The 25814-nt window shown below is 49.0% G+C and overlaps 1 protein-coding gene across 4 annotated transcripts in view; it reads left to right on the top strand.

Annotated features, from left to right (window-relative positions):
* The first annotated feature begins 11943 nt into the window (after positions 1-11943).
* The window catches only part of RGS7 (regulator of G protein signaling 7), a 125732-nt gene continuing 111861 nt past the window's right edge, over positions 11944-25814 (top strand). Inside the window, exons 1-2 of one of the 4 annotated variants that reach the window (XM_059677746.1) lie at positions 11944-12180; positions 13053-13175. In XM_059677746.1, coding sequence (XP_059533729.1) covers positions 13095-13175 — 81 coding nt within the window. In that variant the 5' untranslated portion in view covers positions 11944-12180; positions 13053-13094. Of the gene's footprint in view, positions 12181-12351; positions 12467-13052; positions 13176-25814 lie in introns of those variants that run through there. The other 3 variants (XM_059677748.1, XM_059677750.1, XM_059677747.1) reach the window with 3 other exon arrangements.

A 25814-nucleotide genomic window follows, 5' to 3' on the forward strand; every position in this document is an offset into this window, starting at 1 on the left:
CATATTTTAAAAAAACATTAACAAATTAAAAATGAAAGATACAGCTTCCCTAGTTATGTTATAACACATCAAAATATAACACAATATTGTGACTTCTGTTTCTCAATGGCAAATGAATTACAAATGGGTCACTTCAAGTAGAACTGACTTTGTTTTGCACAACATCTTAGAGCTGGGGTGGCTAAGGGTTTGATAATGAGCGAGGAAGATGACCTGAATGCGGAGTGCCATCCACCTGTCTCCTTTATGAATAAACAAATCCAAACCCAAGGGAGCTAGTGAGGAATAGCTATGCTATTTAACGAACATCCTTGCAGCGATGTATTTAACACGTACTCTATCTTTAGCTCTTCATTAAGCCTAAGGGTAAGATAAAACAGTCGTAAACTAAAACATAAGAATTTCTCAGGGCATCGTGGGAGACAAACACAGCTTGAAAAATATCAGAAATATCTTAGGATGCTGCATTATTTAAAACTTACGAATGTTTCCTTCTGAAATTTTCCATTTAGTCATTTGGACCTCAGCTGGCTACAGGTAACTGAAACCACAGGAAGTGCTCTCCCTTCCTCTCTGAAATCAATAACAATATATTTTTCAAAAAATCCACAAAGAGGACTTTCTTGCCCAACTTACAGAGAACGATTCCAAGGTTAGGAGACCAGAGTTCTGGTCTTGTCTCTGTCATTAAAAGGTGTTGATCTTAGCCAGGCCATTAACATTTCTTTTTAAAAGAAATATGTTTTTATTGATTTCAGAGACAGCATGGGAGAGGGAAAGAGAGAAACATCAAGGATGAGAGAGAATCATCGATCGGCTGCGTCCTGCACACCCCCTACTGGGGATCGAGCCCCACAACCCGGGCATGTGCCCTGATGGAGAATTGAACCGTGACCTCCTGGTTCATAGGTCAACGCTCAACCACTGAGCCGAAGCAGCCAGGCCATGCCGTGAATATCTCTGACCCCTGCTTCCATCCCCTGTAGAATGGCTCCTGCTAGCTCGACATTTGAATCTAGGCCACTCGGTGGAGCAGGGCCAGGAGCTGCCAGGGTAATCCACACACAATAACGTTGCTCTCTCTTCTCGTTCGCTCTCTCTTCTCTCTCTCCTCTGGCTGAGCAGCATCCAGGCTGTTCCCAAATAGAAAAGGCTGCTGAGTAATGACAAGCCCGCAGCGTCCCGGCCAAGCTCCGCCTGATAGCGCAGAAGCGCAGGCCGTGGGGTTTGCGATGACACGTGTTACAGATTCGGCTCCACCTTGGGCTTTCATGTGAATAGAAATGAAAGACTTCTGAGTTTTTGAAAAGAAGTGTTTCAGCTTTGATTTGCCTCGGAATTATACTTAGAAATAAGGGGGAGCTAGCTCAGTCTTTAAGGCAGCCTCCAACTCTCCATCTGCCTTCTCACCCCCGACCCCCACTCCCCCACCTCCACTCCCCCCCCCCACTTCCCAACCCCTCCTTCCTCCTACCACCAGGCCACCGAGCATTGTTCCCATGGCCCCTCCTCCACGCATCTCCCCAGGCCTCCAGTTTCTGCACACACGTCTACACTCTGCAAACTGCCTTCCCCACCTCAAGCCACATGGGAAGTTCAACTCCATCCCTTCACACACACACACACACACACACACACACACACACACACACCAGCAAGCAGGCAGACAATACTCCAAGCATCTTAGCTAAATATCACAAGCCAGTAGGCCCCCTTCAGAGTCCATTATGAAACCCTCGATTTTGTTTCCTGTAGTCGTGTTGTGTGTGAGCAAATGAACAAACTCAGAGAGACGGCTCCTCTTTTCTCCTTGCTTGTATGCGCGTGCTGTTCATCATGGGATTATTATTTTTAAATTTTATTATATTGTTTAAAGTATTACACCTTTAAGCAAGATAGTGGCATGAGGAAAGGCATTTTTTTTTAATTGACTTTTTTTAGAGGGAGGGAGAGGGAGAGGGAGAGGGAACCATCAATGATGCGAGAGAATCATCGATCAGCTGCCTCCTGCACGCCCCACACTGGGGATCGATCCCCGCAACCCGGGCCTGTGCCCTGACTGGGAATCCAGCCGGGATCTTTGGTTCATGGGTCAATACTCAACCACTGAGCCATTGAGAGAGATTAAAGGTGAATCGATGGGGGAAGTCAGAATATATATCTGATCTCATTTTAGTAATAACACTACCAGAGCTAAAGCAGCAAAGATTTCAGTTATAAATCATTTTCTACCCCCAAAGAAAGTTGGAATTCATTTGGTTATGCTTTCTTCCGTTCCAACAGCTTGCTCAGGGAGCCGGCCCTGTGGCTTAAACCTAGTTTGGCACTGACCCCAGTGATGCTGTACCTTTATTAAATACATAAATCTTGTGTTTTCTAAAAGCACTGCTTTATAGGAACCAGCCACCTCAAGTTCTTGGTGTACTTTTTAAAGGAAAAAAGAACTTCGGGGAGTTCTAAGAATATATTGGTCTTGATTAGAAAATAATATTTGAAGCATGGACGTGGGTGGTCACAGCCTTAGAGAGGCCCCCCCCAGCCCCCCAGGCAATGTCCAAATTCTCTGTTTATAGAGAAAAATCTCAGGGTACCAGCTCTGTGAGCATCTTCTCCCGGCCTCCCCATGAGGGCCCCACGTCACGGAGGAAAGTCAGGTGGTCCCACAGAGGGTTAAGCTGAAATGGACTCATCCTTCCGCACTTGAATTACTTTTTCAACACCGCAGTTAAAAAAAGAGTGCCTTACACTTGCCTGGAATTTCTACTTTACAAAGTGCTTTTAAAAATACCCTCTCATTGAATTTCACAACAATTTGGCAAGAGAGAACTGATATGTCTATTTTGTTGTTGAGTAATAAGAGCTATTATCTCTTTCACACTCATTTCGTACCAGGCCTCAGGCCAAGCGCGCGCTTCATCCTCACGGCCATCTTATGGCGTGTGGGCTGTTCTTAAACCGGGAATACATGGATTGGACGTTAGGCTCGGAAAAATTAAGGAATTTGCCTGGGATCAGGCGACTAGTAAATGGAAGAGTGGAGATTTGAACTCCCGGCTTGGACTTTGTGTTCTTCGGAGTCATGCCGCTGTAAACCTGTGGCCTGCCTGTCATGTTGGCCACACAGTTTTTAAACTTATCTGTGTACTGTTGTACGCCCATGTGCACGAAAACACATGCAAAAAAGAAATTCAGAAAGAGAATATGATAAAAATAAATGCAAATAGAAGTTCTTTTTTGTTTCTTGTTTTTTTTTTAAGTTCATTTATTTATTTATCCTCACCCGAGGATATTTTTCCATTGATTTTTAGAGAGAGTGGAAGAGAACAGAGAGAGACATTGGTGTGAATGAAACACATGGATTGGTTGCCTCCTGCACGAGCCCTGACCAGGGCCTGGGCCAGGGAGGAGCCTGCAACTGATCATGTGCCTTTGACCGGAATCGAACCTGGGACCCTTCAGTTCGCAGGCCGGCGCTCTATCCACTGAGCCAAACCAGCTAGGGCCAAATAGAAGTTCTACAGTTTCCCCTCACGCCCTAGCAGACGACCCTGTACACCTCATAAACTTAATTTTGCTGAGCCCCTATAGGGACTGTGCGGATGAGGAAACAAAAGCCCATTGTGTCTTGGTAACTCATTTATTTATTTTTTAGATCTATTCTTATTGATTTCAGATATCAGAAGGGAGGGGGTGAGATAGAAACATTGATGATGGGAATCATGGATCGGCTGCCTCCTGCAAGCCCCATACTGGGGATGGAGCCCACAACCCAGACATGTGCCCTGACCAGGAATCGAACCGTGACCTCCTGGTTCCTAGGTCGATGCTCAACCACTGAGCCACGCCGGCCGGGCTCATTGTTTTAATTTGGCAATCTAAGGGAAAAGAGGTCAGTGCCCCCGACTAAACAGTCAGGGATTGCAAGCTTTTAAGAAGTCTGTGTCCCATGGCTGAAAATCGCTGCAGTAGAGAAATGAGCGAAGTAGAAGGCAGCCAAGTGCCTGCATTTTAGATGACGTGATGGGAGGGAGCAGCCATTGTCTGGGTCAGATCACCTGCAGCGATTTCAAGGGCTCTGGGAACTTAGGACATACATCTTTTAAGAGCTTCCACGGGATTGTGTTTCTTTTGCAGAAAACCGTGCGATTCTCCCCTCACAGGCCCAGACGCAGCCTGTTGGGCTCGGCCCCCTGCATGGCCAGGGGCACTGGGCTCTGTGCCGCCTCCCTCCCTGGGAACACCAGGCAGTTCCATCTGCGAGATGGAGGCTTACTGGCTCTGGGCACAGCCCTTGACTGGAATCAAACTCAGGACCCTTCAGTCCATAGGCTGGTGCTCTATCCACTGAGCCAAACCCATTAGGACCACTTCTAAATTCCAATCATCAACAGGTAACTCTAAGCGTGCATTGGCTATGTTTACAGCAGTGTGCTAAGCCCTTTGTATGTATATCAGCAAACACACACACACACACTCTCTCTACCATTATTAGCTCTATTTTACAGATGAGAAGATTACACACAACAGTGTTGCAAGCTAATCAAGACGACACTGCTAACATATGCTGAACCGGAAAAGCGATCCCCGCTCTTTTGGGTTCGAAAATCATGTTTGATTCATTGCGATCACTGCTTCGCTTTGTAGTTCTAAATCCAAAGCGGATACATATGCTGCTGGCAGGTAGCATGTGACACGACGAAAAGTGTCTGACGGTGGCCACCCTGGCGTTTCTGGAGACGCTTCAGTGTTTTCATATGGATGATGATGATGATGATGAGGAGGAGGAGGAGGAGGAGGAGGAGGAGGAGGAGGAAGAGGGAGATGGGGATGAGGACCATGAACCCCCTCGTCTGGCTGTCCTTATGAAAAGTAGGGGATCTCTGGGAAAACATGCCATTTACCCCGAGAGGAACAGATGGCTGGAGCTTATAAGAAGCTCGGCAAACACAGCGAGGAAGCTCAAGCCGGTTCGTTCCCCAGCGTTCAGGGGCTAATAAAAGGAGAACAAACATTTACTGACCGGTGTTGAATGAGATAAGGAAAGGGACCGCAGCCGTAATCCTAGGACTCCGGGCAAGCCAGGGAGAGCCTCTTCCCCCTAAAACAGCATGGGGAGCCCCCATTCGCCCTTCCTGAGAACTTCCATTCTCCTCTGTCACTGTGACTCGCTGAAGGCAGAGACCGGAGAGAAAGGACCACAGGCTCCGGGGCTGAACACCCTTGGGCTGCCTGCCAGGACTTTGCCACTTTGGGGAAGTTGCTTGGCCTCTCAGGCTTAATGTTCTCATCTGTAAAATGGGACTAAAAAGATCTGCTTTTCTGGGTTTTTGTGAAGGTACGTGTCTGGAGTTGGTTCCTTGACAAACATGATCAATGTTCATTTGCACGCGAGAGTTTTATTGGGCTGTTCTCAGAAGAACCGCTGGGGGTTGGGGGGGGCTGGGGGGAGAGGGGGGAGGAGGGATGGTGGTGGTGGAGGAAGCCAAATAGGGCTACCCTGCTGTGTAGTTGCCACAGAAACCTCAGCTGACCCTGAAGGAACCCTGGAACCGGGTGACCCTCCAGGATGGTCCTGCTTGAGGCCAAGGGCCTGGCCTTTGAACCTCCTCCTCAAGGACCAGCCGTCGGACCTGGGCTGTTCCCAGGGAGGGTATATGAACCGGGCTGGGTGGCTCTGTTTAGCTTAAGCCAGTGGTTCTCAACCTTCCTCATGCCGCGACCCTTTCATACAGTTCCTCATGCTGTGGTGACCCCCAATGTCATTGTTACAAATTGAACATCATGAAAGCATAGCGATGAATCACAAAAACAATATGTCATTATAGATGTGTTTTCCGATGGTCTTAGGCGACCCCTGTGAAAGGGTCGTTCGACCCCCAAAGGGATCGCGACCCACAGGTTGAGAACCGCTGCCTTAAGCGGATGCTCTGAGAACTGATCTTCTCAAGGGCTGGAATGAGCGCGTCGGCTGTGAAGGGGGGTCCGGGCGGCGTCTCCCCGTGTCCACTGGACTAGGTTCAGCCACAATCCCCTGGTTCAGGAAACGCTTCTCCCCTTACCTCCTCTTCCCAGAGGCCCCCCACGCTTTTCCTTAAGACGCCGGGCAGCTGCCACCCCTGGGGTCCCCCCTCGGGTTCCTCTGTCTTCCTGGCCCCCCTTCCAGCTGCCTTTCCTGGTGGTCATTCCCTGAGGTGACAGGAGGCGTGTCCTCCCGGCGAGACCCAGCCATTCATTGGGAGATGACGTGGGAGAGGTTCCTCAGAGCGGTGGCTTCTGCGGGTGCAGGAGCGGCCCACCTCGTGGGGCCCGGCACAGCTCTGCTCCCCTGTGCTTTTCTCCAGGGATCGGAGCTGAACCTCCAGATAGGGATCTGGCGCCATTTAGACGGCAGCACGGATCGCCCATAGCCAGGCACTGGCCCCGGCGACCATCAGGTGGGAGTCAACAAACCACCCGTTGAAAGTATTTGCAATCGGAGGTCAGGCCTTGCTCCACCATGGGGTCAGGAGATGAAAGGCCTTGCTGGGAATGACAAGCGGGCGGCCAGATGGCGCTTGGCACACACGTGCAGGGACCTGTGAGTCCCTTTGGAGGTGAGGGGACACCTCCCCCAGCACCCGTAGGGGCTTTGACTCATGACAGCTAATGTCCCTGGAGCCCTCGCCACCCGTCGCATGCGGGGCTGAGCCCAAGCACATGGGACTCTCATGCTGCCGCCACGGTGACCACCGGTCCTGCTGACAGTATAGGCGCCCCTGGGGGCAACCCGCCTCCCACAGCCTCCCTGTCCCCAGGGCAGCTCCGGCCTCCACATCTGGCCCAGCTGGACCCCGAGAGGCTGGCTCCTCCCCCCACTCAGGAGGCAGATGACGTGCTTCGCTGGGAGGTTGGTTTCCCGTCAGCTTCCCATCGCCTGACGGACCCTGAGTCAGCGTCCGCGTGGGACATCTCACCAAGAAAAGATAAGGAGAGCCAGCAGATCCCTTATTCTTTTTAAAAATATATATATCTTTTTTATTGATTTCCAAGAGGAGGGGGAGAGAGAGAGAAACATCAGTGATGAGAGAGAATCATGGACCAGCTGCCTCCTGCACGCCCCCCACTGGGGATGGAGCCTGCAACCCCGGGCATGAGCCCTGACCGGGAATCGAACCCTGACCTCCTGGTTCCTAGATGGACGCTCAGCCACTGAGCCCCGCCGGCCAAGGGGCCCAGATACCTTATTCTTTCCTCTTTCCCTCAACGGACTGCTCCACGGGCAACGGCCCCAGCATCCTCCCTGCAGACACCTCCTGCGAACAAGCAGCGGACCAGAGCTTTCTCGGAGCCGGCGGCAACCTGACCGTGTGCCGCTCTGTGCTGGTTCTCCCTCTGTCTCTGTCCCCCTGGGTTTTGATTCCCCGGGTTGTGCCTCCCGCCAGAATAAGGCCCCCCTTCCCTGCAGAGCGTGGCTGTGACCATGGCTACCAAAACCAGGTCTGGAAAGCGGACGCTCAGCATGGGGTTTTGACAGTCCTTTCCCACCTGGGGTAAGTGTGATGGCAAAACCCTCTGGCTGGAGAAACGTAAATTCTAAAGCTCCCACACGCATTTAATTGGGACAAGGCGCAGGTGGAAGGAGAGGAGTTGCTATATCAGAGCAGCTACTTGCCTCTTCAGGTTTCCAGTGTTGTCTCTCAACTCCTGTGAGACTTACATCTTTTATCTTTTTTTCTGATTTCTGTCCTCTAGCTGTGGCCCTCTGCCTGGGGAAATCCCAAATGATCAGCCCCTTAGTTTGCAACCGGAATTGACATACGCCCTCAGTTATAAAGTCGGTTCCAAACATCAGCTTACCTTTCGGCAGCTTTTATTTATTTTTAAAATTTTTTTTTTTATTGATTTCAGAGAGGAAGGGAGAGGGAGAGAGAGAGAGAGAGAAACATCAATGATGAGAGAGAATTATCAATCGGCTGCCTCCTGCACATCCCCTACTGGGGATCGAGCCCACAACCCGGGCATGTGCCCTTGATCAGAATCGAACCCGGGACCCCTCAGTCCGCAGGCTGACGCTCTATCCACTGAGCCAAGCCAGCCAGGGCCTTTCTGCAGCTTTTAATTCCCTCCAGAATTTTGGCTCCTTTTATCCTTTCTCCTTTGGCAACTGTATCATGCAGTTAAACAGATATTTTTTTAAAAAAATTATTGAATTATTTTAGTCATTTTCCTAGGGACTTACTTATTGGTGTGCTGCAAGCTACTCTGTTCTACCTGGCAACAGACCTTTGAGTCACCTTGTGCTTGACTCGAACTCTATGTGCCTCATTTAAAATGGATTTTGTGATAATTGCTTGAAGTGGGAAGTGTTGGTCTGGTTTGTCTTTAAGAAGATATCGGACCAGCGTGGCTCAGCGGTGGAGCATTCACCTATGAACCAGGAGGTCACGATTCAATTCCTGGTCAGGGCACTTGCCCGGATTGTGGGCTCCATCCCCAGTGTGGGGTGTGCAGGAGGCAGCTGATCCATGATTCTCTCTCGTTGATGTCTCTCTCTCTCTCTCTTTCTCTCTCTCTCTCTCTCTCTGCCCCCCTTCCTCAGTGTAACGACAATCTCCTTAACAACCTTTCAGACCAGGGTCCAGGGACATGCAACTCGCCGTCTCATGACAGCTGTTCTGAGAAGCCCTAATTGCTGGAAAGCAAATCCTTGTGCTGAGCTGAAATCTATCTGCCTGAAACTTCTACCTATTAAATTTAAATTTGTCTGGAGCTTGAAGATCAGTGAGGTTTTTTTCCCCACATGAGAGTCATTTAACATTTTAAGATAATTATCACAAATCACCCAAGCTTTCTCTTTCATGGTCAAAATCTCTCTCGCAGGCATCACGGTAGCTTGAGCGGCTTCCTCTTCCTGGCCGTTTCCCTCCAGATTCATTTAGTTGGTCCTTCAATGAATAGCTAAGTGCCTGGCAGTAAGAATCATGGACCGGCTGCCTCCTGCACGCCCCACCCTGGGGATGGAGCCCGCAACCCGGTCCTGTGCCCTGACCGGGAATCGAACCGTGACCTCCTGGTTCACAGGTCAATCAATGCTCAACACTGAGCCATGCCAGGCGGGCAAATGCATAACATTTGAGAAGTGTGTCCATTGGGAAATAATCTAAATCAGAATTTAAACATTTCAACAGGAAGGAGAGAGAAATAAGCTCCCAATGAGGAGAATTTTTGTTTCTCTCTTTTTTTTTCTTTGTCCGCCCTCTGACATTGATGTGGGAGTTCCAATGAGCTGGGAAATGGCCATAAAATGGATAAAAGGATGGGGAAGTGGAGAATAATTCATCAAGGAGGGCCTTATGCTATCACTAATTGAGAATTGACGCCAAAGAAGGAGGTATTTTTTTTTATATATTTTATTGGTTTTTTACAGAGAGGAAGGGAGAGGGATAGAGAGTTAGAAACATCGATGAGAGAGAAACATCAATCAGCTGCCTCCTGCACACTCCCTACTGGGGATGTGCCCGCAGCCAAGGTACATGCCCTTGACCGGAATCGAACCTGGGACCCTTGAGTCCGCAGGCCGACGCTCTATCCACTGAGCAACACCGGTTAGGGCAGGAGGTATTTTTTTAAAAAAATCTGTCATTTGGGGTAAGATTTCTCAAACCACTTTTTTTCTTTTTCTTTTCCCTCTGCTTATATTTCAAATCAATTATCTCAGGAAATGCCAACGTAGTACTGTGAACAGTATAATTCCTCTAACATTGTTCTCGTCTTTTTACTTGCCCCTGTATGGTTCACAATTCTTTCACACAATAAAAGCCTCAAATTAATGAAATGCTTTCTCTTTGAAATTCAAAATGCGCTCTCCACATTACTGTTTAATTAATTCTCAAAGCATTCCTCTGTGAAGTGGGCGTGTGGTGGGGGAAAAAAAGTCACTCTTCCCCTTTAAGAGACAGGAAGCAGCTGTGAAGGGCAGATCCGTTCCATCCCGGTGAAACTTGATGCTAATTCAGTGTTATTTTGAAAATTTTTATTTTTCAATCTTTATTGTTGAAAGCATTTTATAGGTCCCCTTTTCCCCACCCTTAACTTCTTCCAGCCCACTCCTGTCCCCCCACCCCAGGCCCTCACCACTCCATTGTCTGTGTCCATGGCTGATGCATATCTGCACACAAGTTCATGGACGGATCTCTTCCCGCCCACCCTCCCATTCCTTCCCTCTGAGGTTCAACAGTCTGTTCATGCTACTCTGTCTCTGGGCTGATTCCTGATCATCAGTTTATTTGGTTCATTAGATTCCGCGTATGAGTGAGATCATGTGATACTTGTCTTTCTCTGACGGGCTTATTTCACTTAGCATAATGCTCTCCAGGTTCACCCATGCCGTTGCAAAGGGTAAGAGTTCTTTCGTTTTTTTACAGCAGCGTAGTATTCCATGGTGTAAATGTACCACAGCTTTTTTATCCACTCCTCTGCTGATGGGCCCTTAGGCTGTTTCCAGATCTTAGCTATGGTAAATTGTGCTGCTATGAACATAGGGGTGCATATGTCCTTTCTGATTGGTGTTTCTGACTTCTTGGGGTATATTCCTAGAAGTGGGATCACTGGGTCTAATGGCAGTTCGATTTTTAATTTTTAAAGGAAACTCCAAACTGTTCTCCACAGTGGCTGCACCAGCCTGCATTCCCACCAGCAGTGCACGAGGGTTCCCTTTTCTGATGCTAATTCAGTTCTGTCCAACGTTGTTGTCTGTGTGATTCTAGTCCACCCAGTCTTTCCACCAGAACCATGTTCATGGATTGATTTACTCAAGAAATCAGCAGATACCGAGCGGGTGCCAACTCTATGTCAGATCCTGTTCTAGACCCTGGGGATACAGCAGAGCAGAGGAGAAAAAAAAAAAAAAATCCCTGAGCGCATAAAACTTAATTTCTTCCAGGGGAGACAGACACTAAACGTAGCTAATAAGTAAGTTGTTCACTATGTTAGAAGGTGATCAATGCTCTGAGAGCAAACACATCACAGGAGTTAAAGAGGAATGGTATTCAGAGGGGGCTGCATGGAGAGGGTGCCATTGGAGTAAAAAAAATGAAGAAGGAAAGGGAGTGAAATCTGAGGGAGGGGCCTCAGGCAGAGCAGCAGCCAGTGCAAATGCCCTGGGGTGGCAGAGCGAAGAGGCCTTACCGGAGAGCACACTGGAAATATTTTGGGAGTTGGGGAAGAGTGGGAGATGGGTCAGACTAGGGTGTATGTAATGTCGATTTAGATAGTAGTATTTAGAACAGAAGGTAGGGACTACCCATTTATCCTCCCATCCATCCACCCATCCATCCATCCACCTATCCATCCATCCATCCATCCATCCATCCATCCATCCATCCACCTATCCATCCATCCACCTATCCATCCATCCATCCATCCATCCATCCATCCACCCATCCATCCACCCATCCACCCACCCATCCATCCACCCACCCATCCACCCATCCATCCACCTATCCATCCATCCACCCACCCACCCACCCACCCATCCATCCATCCATCCACCCACCCACCCATCCATCCACCCACCCACCCATCCATCTACCTATCCATCCATCCATCCATCCATCCATCCATCCATCCATCCATCCATCCATCCATCCATCCATCCATCCATCCATCCATCCACCCACCCACCCACCCATCCTTCCACCTATCTATCCACCCACCCATCCACCCACCCTCCCATCCATCCACACTCCCATCCATGGCCCTTCCTCCCTTCCTCCCTTCCGCCTTACACTGGATCTCCAGGCCTTGAGCGGCGCGCACACCCGGGCGGGCGGGGTGTGCGAGAACGCGGGCAGGTCTCCCCCGGGGCGGGAAGGTGGGGCGGCGGGGCGGCCAGGCGGCGTGGTCCTGCCGCGCGGAGCCCAACCGGCCGCCACCTCCGGCCGCCGGGCGCCACGTGACCGCCTCCTCGCAGGCGCGCGCACGGGCGGGCGTCTGGGCTGGGCGCGCGCTCGGCGGTCCCCGCGCGGCAGCCGGAGCGGAGGAGGCAGCGGCCGGGCTGGGAGCCGCCTGCGCGCGGCGGCGGCGAGGGTGGCGGTCGCCGGAGCGGCGGGGGCGCGTGTGATGCAGCGGCCCGGCCTCGCCGCCCGCTGACGCCGCCCGCCCAGGAGCGAGACGCCGCGGGGCCGTGACCTTGGCGGAGAGGTAACGGGGGGCGCGCGGAGCGAGGAGGCGGCGCCACCCAGCCCGCGGCCCCCGCCCCGCACCCACCCGCGCCCTGCGGTGCCCGGTCCCTGCGGCCGCGGCGCGGGGCTGCTCCCTCCTGTGGGCTCGGGGCGCCGGGGCGGGTGGCTCCCCGCGGCGAGCGAGGCGAGGGCGGGCGGGCTGGGCTCCCCCGGTGCCCGGGGCCGGGGTGTCTTCGGATCTTCTCTGGGGCCGGGCGGGACCGCCCTGCTCCCCGGGGCGCAGCGGTGGCCGGCGGCGCGGGCAGGTGAAGGCGCAGGAGCCCCGGGTGGGGGAGGCGCGGGGACCGGGGGGGGGGGGTACACACCTGCCCTGGGAAGGGCATCGCCGACGCCCGCGCGTGGGGGGGACTGGGGGGCACGAGACCGACACCCGGGACGGAGTGTGCGCACGGGTGGCGCCTCTCGCCCTTTGGGGGAGGAAGAGGGCAGGCAGGTTTGGGAGAGAAAACTCCCTGGCGTGGCCATGGGAGCCCTGGGATTCTTTTCAGCTGAGCAGCAAACTCTTTTAAAAACGAGTTTCCAGAAAACCAACTGCATGTGAAGCTATAGCGCAAGGACTGCTTTCACCCAAAGGTGGTCGCGCCTTACAGTCAGTCCCCTGGGCCTGGGGGAGGGGGCGGTCGGGGGGGGGGGTTGTGCTGTGGATAGAAATCCAATTAGGAAACAACAAACTGTCCCTGGGCCTGGGCCACCCCCTCCTGGAGCCCCGGCAGGTGAGCGCCGTCCAGGTGGATGGGGGGGTGCGGTGGGTGCTGAGGGCGCATCGAGCATCGCCGCCTGGAGCGCTGCCCTTCGGGGCGCACTGAAGTCCCCCTGACCCTTCCCTTGCAGGCGGACTCCTGCACCCCAGAGCCGACCCAGTGTGGGGGTGACATGGCCCAAGGGAACAACTACTACGGGCAGACCAGCAACGGGGTGGCGGACGAGTCCCCCAACATGCTGGTGTACAGAAAGGTAAGGCTGTTTTGGAAAAAGGGGGGGAGCTGGCTTCCTGGGAATTTTCCCGGCGATGAAAGTAATGACCAACTTTCTGGCCCCGGGTGGGTTTCCTGAACCCCAGCGCCTGCGCTGGAGGACAAGCTGGTGTCCTCATCAGAGATGCAGATGCAGCCAGCTGTGTCCTCACACTTCTGGGCGATTCCACAGCCTGGGATCTGTATTCAGCCATAGCAGAACATGCGAGCGTCCCCCGTAGTCTTGGGCGTCACGCACATGATTTTGCAGCATCCTTCTTAACGTTTAGCAGCGTTTTCTCTACTGTCCTTATAGGCATTTGGGTTATAATAATATAAAAGCTCACCGTGAGAAATGAAAATAAGCCTGCTGTGCTGTCCTGTGGCAAGAGTGTGGCTGTGAGTGTATGGACGGCTTAATGGTTTTCCTCCTAACCACACAATTCTGCTGGTGTTTGTCATAGCCTAAATTATTTTTTTATTTGGTGTTATTTTTATAATTTTGCTTGTGGGTATTTATGTTATCGTGCCATATGCCCAATAAATAGATCTTTATATAATAGAGAGTTTTTTTTGTTTTGTTTTGTTTTTGCCACAAACCAATCTGAAAGCATTCTGCATTTGACAACGGTGCTATCAGCAACACATTTCTAGATACCGAGCCACTCCAACAAAGATATATTTGAATATTGTGCACGCTTCAGAGTGATTGCGTAGGTAACTTCACTCTGGTGCCAATCAGTATTATTACTAAAGTTAAGGAAGCTGTGTTCTTTATGCAACGTTTGTACTACTTGTTTCTATTGCCTTTTATGCTGGGATTATTATTTTTTTTTTTCTTTAGCGTATGATCTGTAGTGCCTATTGGGCAAGATTTCTTTAGTTAACCTTAGCAATGGTTAAAAGGAAACCATACTTTGAAACCAGGAACGTTTTAAAGGACTTTGATTAGCATGAGTTCCTTGAACAGGCAGGGCGAGTTTCCATGGATGGTTCAGTTAGAGCAGGGGATGGGGGACCTTTTTTTTTTTCTGCCCAGGGCCATTTGGATATTTCTTTTTTTTTTTTTTTTTTTTTTTTTTTTAGTTATTATGATTTTTTTTTTTTATTGCTTAAAGTATTACAAAGGGTATTACATATGTATCCATTTTATCCCCCCGCCCTAGACAGTCCCCTAAGATCACCATAGAGAGAACGGTCAACTGAAACACTAGCTTGCTGTATCCGGGCAGACATTTCATTCACTCGCCCCTAATGCCTTGGCAGGACCAGGCCAGATGATTTCGTGGGCCTTGCAGGGCCCTCGGGCACGACGTTCCCCACCCCTGAGTTCGAGGGTCAGGACAAATCCAAACTTCCCTTCTGTGGGGCCCAGGATCAGGCAGAGGTGATGATGAATGTGTGGAGGGAATATTGTTACGGCTTTGCTGTGGAAGTGCATGGGCACGTCGACCTGATGAGCTGGGATTTTTCTCTGGCCTCAAGGACAGCGCTATGCTGTGTACCTGGGAAGACAGTTCTATGTGTCTGTGACGGAGTATTATGATAGAAAACAAGAAGAGATTAATTGCCTGGTTTAGCCCTAAAGCATCCCAAATGGATAAAGCAAGAAAAGAATCCACTTGAGCCTAGATGATTGCTATTGTATTCCTACATTGATTGAGATAACTGGATATTTGCTCATTCTATGCGGAGTTGGTTCTGAGAAGAACTATTTGGGGGGGCAGTTGTGTGTTTTAAAATAATTTATAAGACTTTTATTGTTTGGTGTGATTCTGAATTCTGTGTTATGCAAGATATGAGCATGAATGCTTCTATCTTATAGGTGCGTGTCTTGTGGAGAGTTGAACTTTTTTTTTTTTTATTGCTTAAAGTATTACAAAGGGTATTACATATGTGTCCTTTTTTTCCCCCCCGCCCTTGACAGTCCCCTAGCCTCCCCTATCCCCCAGTGTCTTATGTCCATTGGTTATGCTTATATGCATGCATACAAGTCCTTTGGTTGGAGAGTTGAACTTTTGGGTGTGAAATTACAGTGGCTAGATAGGTCAAACTACATTTTTTCTGTGTTTCACAGAACAGATTGGGGCTGAATTGATCAGACGACTGAGTTATCCTGATTAGAAAGAAATCGTACAGGACATCAATCCATGTGTCTTATTTAGTCAATTATCGTGAAAACAAAGGAGGCTAGGTGTTTTAGGAACAGTTACTGGATTATTTCGTGTACCTGCGCTTCCGGTTGCTAATTTTGAATTTACTGCATAAATTGTCTAGCACCAAATTGTGTTCAGTGCTACTTGTAAATGAATAGGCTATAATGACTTCACCGAGAAATCCAATGCCTCATTCTTTTAAGTGTTATTTATTTTTGCTGGTTAAGTTTAGAACTGCTTGTGCTTCTCATGTTGACCTCCTCTTATTAGCTCTTTGCTTAGGTTTCATGACATGTATGATTTATTTTTAGAAAAGATTTCCCTGATAAACCATCATTGGGAAAAAACAACCCAGTTCGGTACAAATAACCACCAGATAATTTATATTAAGAAACGCATTGTCCTTGGTTATCATTTGCTAGTTACCAAGTCCGATGGTCCGTGTCTGTGTGCACATACCACATGGCATCATGGATTTCCTGTGACCATGTTGCCTCTGACTTTTGTATCACTTGTGGTCTTTGCATGGAATATCCTCTCAGTAGAGGCCGCGTTTTCTTCTTCTTCTTTTTTTTTTTAATGAATCATCAAATTTTATTTTTAACTTTAAAGGGTATTCAGGTTAGGCAGTTGTCAATATTCATCTGGAGAGGGGCGTAGGCCAAATAGATGTATTAGGAGAGTACATCTGCTCCCCGGAATCAAAGAGTAAGCCCTGTGTTACAAATGCTTATGAATCAGGAAGTCCATCAAAGGTTTAGAAAAGACCTTCGGTCCCCCAGAACATTGCTCAATAACTGCTGAGAGGACGCATGGAGAACTTGCTGTTCTATCGATTCTCGCCAGTTTCCCACCTCTGCGCCGCTATTCACAGTGTCCTTGCAAGTGGGCTCTGAACTACGCCTCCCCCTGCCCTGCCAGGCCACCTCTTGTTTACTGTGCCTGATGACTTCCACGCACTGAAGATCTTCGTAAACTGTGTCCATTTTATCCTGGTGGCCTGCGAGTGATCCCTAAGAACATCCTTGCACCCTGGCTGGTGTGGCTCAGCGGATAGAGTGTCGGCCTGCGGACTGCAGGGTCCCCGGTTCAGTTCCAGTCAAGGGCACATGCCGGGCTTGCAGGCTCCATCCCCAGTAGGGGCGTGCAGGAGGCAGCCTATCCATGATTCTCTCTCATCATTGATGTTTCTCTCTCTCTCTCTCCCTCTCCCTTTCTCTCTGAAATCAATAAAAATCTATTAAAAAACATCCTTGTGAGGGATAGGAAACAGTGAGTGGTTCCCCAAGTGGAATACACAGCAAAGAGCTCAGATGTGTGGGTTTATTTTGTTCATCGGTTGTCTCTCTCTGTTTGGATCATCATCATATGGATTATAGGAATTCCTCCCAATAGCCGGAGAATTCCAGGGATTTTTTTTTTTTTTTGTCTGTTTTATGAAGAATTCCGTAGTGATGTTAGGGAAGACAGCGGGTGGAGCTGTGTGTTCGTCCAGGGGGAGCGAGAGCCGCCAGAGTGAAGGATACAGGCATGGTGATGCCACCTCCCAGTCAGGGTGGTGCCTGCTCCGTCTCAGATGTTTGCCCGTAGCTTTTTCACTGAGCGTGAAGCATATTGGACGTCAAAGGTATTTTTAAAAAATCCATATGGACCAAATACCTGCCTTCCCAAATTTGTTGATTTATACTGTGGGGAGCGCGGCAACCGCGTGTGAACAGGTTCAAGCCTGGGCCTGAGGAGAGGGCACGAACCTCTCGTGGCAAAGCCACGTGCGAGTCCCAGCACAGTGGTAGCCACAGGCTGTGGTTGTGAGCTTGACCTCGTGGTCCGAACCTGTGGGCCCACGTGGCTGAGTGATATGGGCTGCGGGAGGTGCACGTCATTGAGTAGGCTCGAAACCCCCGAGATCTTTGTAACCACACCCTTGCTTTGCCTCGTGGAATCTGGCTACAAAATAAAGACTCGCTTGCAGGCCTGGTGCTGTCTCTCCATCAGAGAGGGCAGTGTCCCACCTAGCCCCAGCTTTACTCTCTCGTCTGTCTTTTCTAAATCCTTCACCGCCCCCTCTCAGGTTCACCCATGGCCGTGCTGGCTCGGCCCAGCCTAAGATGCTGCTCAGATTAGCTGGAAAAGAGAGAGCGCGGTGCCTTTGGGAGAAGAGACCTCGTTGGAGGACCTGGGATGGACACTCACTGAGACAGGTGCCTTTAAACTTGGTATCCGCTGTGCCAAGGGGTCCAGGATGTTGGTACATATGAGCTCCTGGCAGAGGTTAGTCTTTAAGGGTTAACACTGCTTTGTTCTTAAAGAGCAAGATGGGACCCGCGGCCTTTCTTACCTGGATGCCCAGCGGGGGGGTCTCACCTTCGTAGGAGGACCATCTGGGTGGATTGCCTTGACCTAGACATTGTCAAGGTCAAGCCTGTTCTGTGAAAACAGACACACCTGTACGAAAGGGGCGTAACTCGTTTCTTTGGAAGAGATTGAGGGGCAGACAGGACTGGCCTCTTAGGGACGCGTTCTCTGACATTTCCTACACGAATTCGGTGCATTCGTTCCGTCAGAATTATCCCATCTGGTCAACCGTGAGGGTGTCCGTAGCGCCCCCGTTAAACACCGTCATAAAAAGTAACCTTGGGCATTTTGTGTTTTTTTTTGTTTTGTTTTGTTTTTAAAATATGTTTTTATTGATTTCAGAGAGGAAGAGAGAGGGCTAGAAAGATAGAAACATCAATGATGAGAGAGAATCATGGGCCGGCTGCCTCCTGCACGCCCCCTACTGGGGATCGAGCCTGCAACCTGGGCCTGTGCCCTTGACCGGAATTGAACCTGGGACCCTTCAGTCCACAGGCCGACGCTCTATCCACTGAGCCACACCAGCCAGGGCCACCTTTGGCACGTTGAACCTTAGTTATGTTGATCTGTCTGGGTTCAGGGTGTTGACGTGAACAATAGTTACAGGTGATAGCAAGAGGAAGTCCCACGAGACAAGGAAGGGATGTTTGCAAACAGATCATCTCCACGGCCTGAGCTATTGGCCTTCAGGTTTCTAAATTCAGGGCCTGGGAGGGGAGGCAGGCACCGGCAGAAGGAGAAATGTCTTACCATTTTTGAACGGATGTTAAACTGGAATGCCTTCTCTGAACCAGATTATTTAAAAGCGCCCCTCTGTGCCGGCTGGGGTGCCGAAAATATCGAGGGGGAACACGGTGCACAATGTATATGATTGTCTAGCCACTAGGCTGTACACCAGAAACCAGCGCGGAAGAAAATAAAAATAAAATCAAAAGGAAACTGCAAACAAAAACAAACAAACAAAAACAAGCACCTTTCTGGACTGAGGGGTGTCGTCTACTGTAAATACTGTAAACCTGAGTCTGAGTCAAGTGCAGACCTGTTTGTCCCCCGGTGACACACATACTGACATGCGTTTTGAGGTAGAATAGGAGCATCAGCTAAGATATTTCCACCGAGAAGCGCACACAGAGGCCTGTCATGAGTAATACGTTCGTGATGAACTTGGGGTGATCATGAACTTGAGTCTCCCACGGTTGAGCTGCTTCCTCCCCAAGTTGCTGCTGTCAGTGAGTGCCATTTGTGGGAAAGATGAGGATGGGGCGGCCTGGATTTTATCGCCTTCGTTTTCACCTCCAACCTTCCCGAATCTGATTGACGGGAAGGACGTGCGGGCGTGCAAAGCAGAGGCTACCGGGGACTTCATTGCCTCCTAATCGCCCCTGTGGTTGCACTGCCTTATGGGAAACGGTATTTTTAGGCGGCGTGGGTGATGGGATGTGACCGCTGCCGAGAAGACGGGAATATTTTAGATTTGGACAGTTTAGTGGCTTAATAAATGTTAAGTCTCCTTGAAAACAGGATTTTGCCAAACAAGCGACACAAATAATTGGTCTCTGCTCCCTCTTTCCCATCAGCGAAGAGCAGGCGTTTAAATGTCAGGGTTACAGATTTCTGTGTTGCAAAATATCAATCTAATTATAAGATAATTGTAAGTGATAACGTGGGTAGCCAGATCCTTAGGGGGAAAAAATCCTGCTTTTCTCTGCTATTCAGCCAAAGCAGTATAAATATTTAGCTTAATCTCCTTCAAATTCCCCTTGTTTCCTACTCAATTAACAAGGGGCTCAGGGCATTGGAATTCTAACAGACAACCATGAACTTGAATCTTGCTCCATTAAAATTGCCAGCTGGCCCGGGCTGGACAGGTGTGGCCACGGGACCCATCTACAAGCTTCTGTTTCTCCATCGCTAAAGGGTAACTTTTCTGGGTATATTATTCTTGGCTGGTGATTCCTTTCTTTCAATAATATGAAAGATGTGCTGTTATCCTTGTTTTCTGCAAAAATGTCTGGGGCAATGGCAGCTTTGCAGTGTTGGCTGGGTTCTTAAGAGTCGGTGGAGGCCCTCGCCGGTTTGGCTCAGTGGATAGCGTGTCGGCCTGTGGACGAAAGGGTCCCAGGTTTGATTCTGGCCAAGGGCACAAGCCCAGGTTGTGGGCTCAATTCCCCCCCAGAAGGGGATGTGCAGGAGGCAACTGATCAATGATTCTCTCTCATCATTGATGTTTCTATTTCTATCTCTCTCCCTCCCTCTCTGAAATAAATAAAAAAATCTATGTGTATAAAAGCCAAGCGACCAGAACGATGGAATGACCAGAATGACCGGTCACTATGACGCGCACTGCGGTGGCCAACCAGCCGGATCAAACTCCCTCGACCCCTCCCCACAGCCAGCCTGGCCCCCGATTGGCCCTCACCCCAATTGGGGGCGGGGTCGGCTGGCCAACCTCCCACGTCCCCTCCTCCCACCCTGCTGGCCCGGCCCCATCGGCCCCCATCGGCCCCCATCGGGGCGGGCCGGCTGGACCCTACCTGTGCACAAATTCATGCACCAGGCCTCTAGTCTGTATGTATATGTATGTATGTGTGTGTGTGTATATCTGTATATCTATCTATCTATATCTATCTATCTATCTATCTATCTATCTATCTATCTATCTATATGAATCGGAGTCTTCTTAGTTTAGGTCTTTTCTGGTGATTATCAAGTACAAGTTTTTTTTAGGACTCCGTATGCTGCAAGGGGAGAGTGTGGGCATTGCCGTGGGCATTGCCGTGGGCATCTTGGTTTCAAACCTTGCTTCTGCTGCTATTTGGCTGTGTGGCTGTGGGTTAGCACCTCACTTCTTTCACTTCAGACTCCCTGCCTATAACATGATGGAAAATAGCCCAGCCGGCGTGGCTCAGTGGTGGAGTATCGACGCGTATGAACCGGGAGGTCATGGTTCGATTCCCGGTCAGGGCACGTGCCCAGGTTTCAGACCCGATCCCCAGTAGGGGGTGTGTAGGAGCCAGCCGATCCGTGATTCTCTCTCATCATTGATATTTCTCTCTCTCTCTCTCCCTCTCTTTTCTCTCTGACATCAGTAAGAATATATTTTTAAAAGCGGTGGGACATAAAAATGTTTCCTTCGTACAGCTGTCTGATGGCAAAATGAGATAGCCTCGGCAAAGTTTCCTGTGTAGAACCTAATGCATATTAGAGCCTCAATGAATGCCTACGACTAATAACTATTAATATTGACACATGGTCTAATCATGATCATTATTTCCCTGTTATTGTTAAACACCTTGTGTGTGCCTGGGGGACCCATATGTTGGAGATAATTGAATAAAGAGAAAAAGGTGAACAGCTTCGCCGCCATTAAGGGAGCCTTCCTGGTAGTGGAGAAAGCAGATTCCGCAGGAGGCGTTGGTAACATGTTTTTATGACACTTAACAATGTTCTGTCTGGTATTATTTAGTCCTGTAGAGCTGGCTGCTGCTTTTTAATAAGCCTGTTGAGATGTTATCTTCTATATCTTTCAAGTCTGTCACAGTTTCTTCTTGGATATTATGTAAACGACATTAAGCCTTTGGTTCCAGGGATTGGAAAGATGAAGAGGAACGCAGAACACATTATTCCTAATATTTTCTCTTGCTGACGTTTCCTGCAGGCATTTCCTCTGGAAATGAATGCCTCTTGTCGCTTGCTCTAACTTGTATACGTAGTATTTTGTGTTTTGACGTTTGGATTATTGTTCGTTGGAATCGTTGCCGTTTGTTGAGCGCTAACCTTGTGTCAGGTCCTGGGCGTCTGGGGCGTGTCTTCCTTAAAATAATGTTGCATGTTGGTCATTAGTATCCTAGTTTTATAATGAGAAAGCTGAAATCCGTGACTCATGCCAGCGGACTCATGCCCAAGCTTGTTTAAGAGGTGGCAGAGTTGGTGGACTCCATGAAGGGGAGAAGGCACCTGTCTTTCACTGCTGTGTTCCCAGAACCTAGAAAAATGGCACATAGTAGGTGTCCCTGAGTAGTGACTGCATAAACGTACAAGTGAGTGAATGAACCGGCAGTCCGGCAACCCCCGAGGGGTCCCGGATTGCGAGAGGGCGCAGGCCAGGCTGAGTGACCCCACCGGTGCACGAATCCGTGCACCGGGCCTCGAGTTATTAATAAAAATCTGGAAAAAGAACTGGATTTCTCCATAAAGGGAAGTGACAACATCTGAGGAGCACTTCCTGTAAACATTTTCTCTTTCTTACAGAAACGTTAGAATCTGTTGGTTCTCCGTGATTTTGTTTAAAACTGTTTCACGTGGTAATGTACAATAAGTAGTCCTTAAACATGTGTAATTATGGCGCAGTTCAAACAAATACCAGAGTCAGGAAAATAATACAAAGGACCTCATGTACCCATCACATAATGTCAACACTTACGAACTGTGGCTAAATATTGTTTCACTTGTACTGCACCACTTCTGCTCTCCCCAGTAATTCTTTTGAAGCAAATATCAGAAAATATGTATATCACTTAGGATATAAATTCTTTAGTATGTATATAGGGCAGCGACGAAGCTATTATTCATAAAATAATAGCACATGGAGAAATACATGCAGTTTTATTTTTATGAAATAACTGCTTTTGGAGGTATTGGGGTGGGGCAGGCAGCCCCACATCTTGTAAAGAATCTTGTAAATGCTTCAAAAAATACCCCAGACTCTCAAGATGAGAACATTCGTTGTCCGTCTTTGACCTTTATTTCATTCCCTCACCCTTTTGTTCCCAGTGCGCTGAAGTTTGGACAATATTCGTGAAGATAAGAGTGTTCGCTGTATGCTGAAGGGTTTAAAAAAAAAAGAGAGATTTATTTGAATATAACCAGAAACGTGTCTATTCACTTAGATCAGGGTAGAAAGATAAATTTCCAACGAATCCCCCCTTTCCTCTGAAATCTTGGTTTTGCGCAGTGATTTGCGTGGGTCCTTTGGGATGGGAGTTTTAATGGCTTCAATCAGAAGCGGTTTATCTGTTGGGAATGGGTCCCAGCTCTCCTCATTAGCCAGCATTGTGTTACCGCCTGGAAACTCGTGTGCTGCTCTTACTCTGGAAGTGTATTAGGAACGACCTCACTTACTTGTGCCCATCTGGATTTGTGTGACTCAGCGCTCGTTGTCACTTGGTAAGCCGCGGTAAACTTCCCCCTCCTCCATCTTCCCTTCCCTCCTCTTCTGTGATCATCTCATTCTGCATTTTCACCCTGACACACGGCCGCTGGAATGAACATGGACTCTCCCAGGCTCCCAGGCCCGCCCATGGGGTACATTCTGGATAAAGAGATGGGAACACTCTTGCTTCCGGGGACGCGGTCATCGGGGCGAGAAGGGGGAAGCTGGATTGCGGAGCCACAACAGGGACTGGGCCTGGGTCCCCGATGATTGCGGGTCAGCCTTCCAACCCGGTCTCGCTGCATCGAGTTTTGTGTTAGAGAAAATCAACTTCTTTCTTACTCTTTTTTCAAGATTTCACTTTTTAGAGCAGTTTTAGGTTTACAACGAAATTGAGAGGAAGGTACAGAGATTTCTCAGATACACCCTACTCTCCCATGGGCTCCTCCATTGTCAGCATTATTCAGCAGAGTGATATACTTTTATCAAGGAGGAACCTATAAATATACATATTTTAAGTGTGTGTGTGTGTGTGTGTGTGTGTGTGTGTTTAAATGGATTTCAGAGAGGAAGGGGGTGGGAGAGAGAGATAGACACATCAATGATGAGAAAGAATCATCGATCGGCTGCCTCCTGCACGCCCCACACTGGGGATGGAGCCTGCAACCCGGGCATGTGTCCTGACCGGGAATTGAACCGAACCTCCTGGTTCATAGGTCGACACTCGACCACTGAGCCACACCGGCTCGGCAAGAGGGAACAACAGACAATACTTTTGTTGACTAATGTTTTATTATTAAGTAGTTCTGCAAATCAATACAAAAATGGCAGGTTTGCACTTTGCCGTGTAACTTGTTGAGTTGTTACCAATCATATTTGCTCCAAGTCCAGGAGCATTAAACAGCCGTGCCTGCCCCCCCACCCCCAACCCCCCGAGCTGAAAGTACCCTTTGGACTAATCCAGAGTCTCCGGTTCTGACTTTGCTCATCAGGACTAGCCGGTTGGCTTGGATACTCGGTCTCAGCCTTAATGTCTCAACGTGAAACGTGCCTGTGTTTATGCCTGTAGGAGGCAGTACAGTTGACGGAAAGCTGACTTCGAAGCAGAGCTAGGTTTTTAAGATATGACCTGGGCCCGGCTGGTGTGGCTCAGTAGTTGAGCATCAACCTGTGAACCAGAAGGTCACGGTTCGATGCCCGGTTGCAGGCTCGGTCCCCAGTGTGGGGCGTGCAAGAGGCATCTGATCAATGATTCTCTCTCATCATTGATGTTTTTCTCTCTCTCTCCCTCTCCCTTCCTCTCTGAAATCAATAAAAATATGTTAAACAAATAGGATCTGGGTGCGGGAATAACTTTTCCCTCTTGCCCAGTAACCTGAGAGATGTTATTCATCTCTCAACTTTGGAGACTGTCCTTTAAAAGTGTCGTTAGTTGCTTGCTGTGCTCTTTAATTTCACTTGGTTTAGCCCTACTTATTAGTTTGGAGATTGGAATAATCAATGCGCTGAAAATTAATTGCCCCATGGATATTCTTTTTGATTGTTTGGATCACCAGGCTGGCAGAACCCAGCACCCTGCCTGCTGATTGTTAATGACTCCTAATACGTCGTAATTTAATAATGCTTGTGGAAATAAGTGTTTGCTTTCTTTGGTGTTTGTGTATATTACAGAAGCGTTGAGGAACAATGATTCTTGAAATGTCTTTAGAACTACTGGTAGGGCCTTTTGCCAAGACATCTCCCTTTATATTGTCATTTCCGCTTTTATAAAAGATATAGAATGGCCATTGCATTCAAAGGAAACCGAAAATTCATGGCTTTCTTATACTGCTTTTTAAAAAACTACAGTATGGAACCAGGCCGGTGTGGCTCAGTGGGTGAGCGTCGACCTATGAACCAGGAGGTCACGGTTTGATTCCCGGTCAGGGCACATGCCCGGGTTGCGGGCTCCATCCCCAGTGTGGGGCGTGCAGGAGGCAGCCAGTCAATGATTCTCATCCTCGATGTTTCTATCTCTCTCTCCCTCTCCCTTCCTTTCTGAAATCAATAAAAATATATGTTAAAAAATACAGTGCATACCTTTAAATAATTGTTAAATTATCGAGAATTAAGGACTCGATACAGTTGTTAAATTATCGAGGTTCATGACTTTTAGGCATAGTGAAAGGTTTGCCATAGTCTAACATTTAAGCAGTGTTTGCAAATGTACAAAGTGCCTTTACGAATATTCTTCATTTCAATCCTCACCGTTATCCTGTGGGGGTGATGATCCTTGTTGTGGGGGGCAGATGAGAAACCTCAGTCTCAGACATTGTCAAGATTATGGATGAGGACCCATGAGATGCGCTATTGTTTCAGATCCTTCCTAAACTGAGTGTGAAGAGGGAAGGGGCTGCGAAAACGGCCAGTTCGCGTCTCCCTCCCCAGCTAGAGCCTGAACGGTCTCCCCTCTGTCTGACCTCCCTCAGGAGTTCCCATCCTCAGAGGAGGTCATGGTCAGACAGCTCAGAGCACAATAAGTTCGTTCTTACATCGATGTAAAATCTAGTTTTCTGGGGCCCTTTCCCACGGTGCGGATTCATATTCCTGGGTTTCCACGGCCTATGTCTAAAGACTTTTAGGCAGCGGTTCTCAACCTGTGGGTCGCGACCCCTTTGGCTGTCGAACGGCCCTTTCACAGGGGTCGCCTCAGACCATCCTGCATATCAGATATTTCCATGACGATTCATCACAGTAGCCACATGACAGTGATGAAGTCGCAACGAAAATAATGGTATGGTTGGGTCACAGCATGAGGAACGGTATTGAAAGGGCCGGAAGGTTGAGAACCACTGCTTTCAGGGACGAACACTTCACCGAGGCGAACACCTCAATCCTCGCTTTCCCGGCCTTCTCTTCCCGGGATTAATGCGTCTGTTTCATTTCACTCTGTCTCACATGACAGACTCATTTTCCTACCTGTCAGCCCTCTCTGGAA

Source organism: Myotis daubentonii, chromosome 20 (assembly GCF_963259705.1).
Source record: "Myotis daubentonii chromosome 20, mMyoDau2.1, whole genome shotgun sequence".
In the NCBI taxonomy this organism is placed as follows: Eukaryota; Metazoa; Chordata; class Mammalia; order Chiroptera; family Vespertilionidae; genus Myotis; species Myotis daubentonii.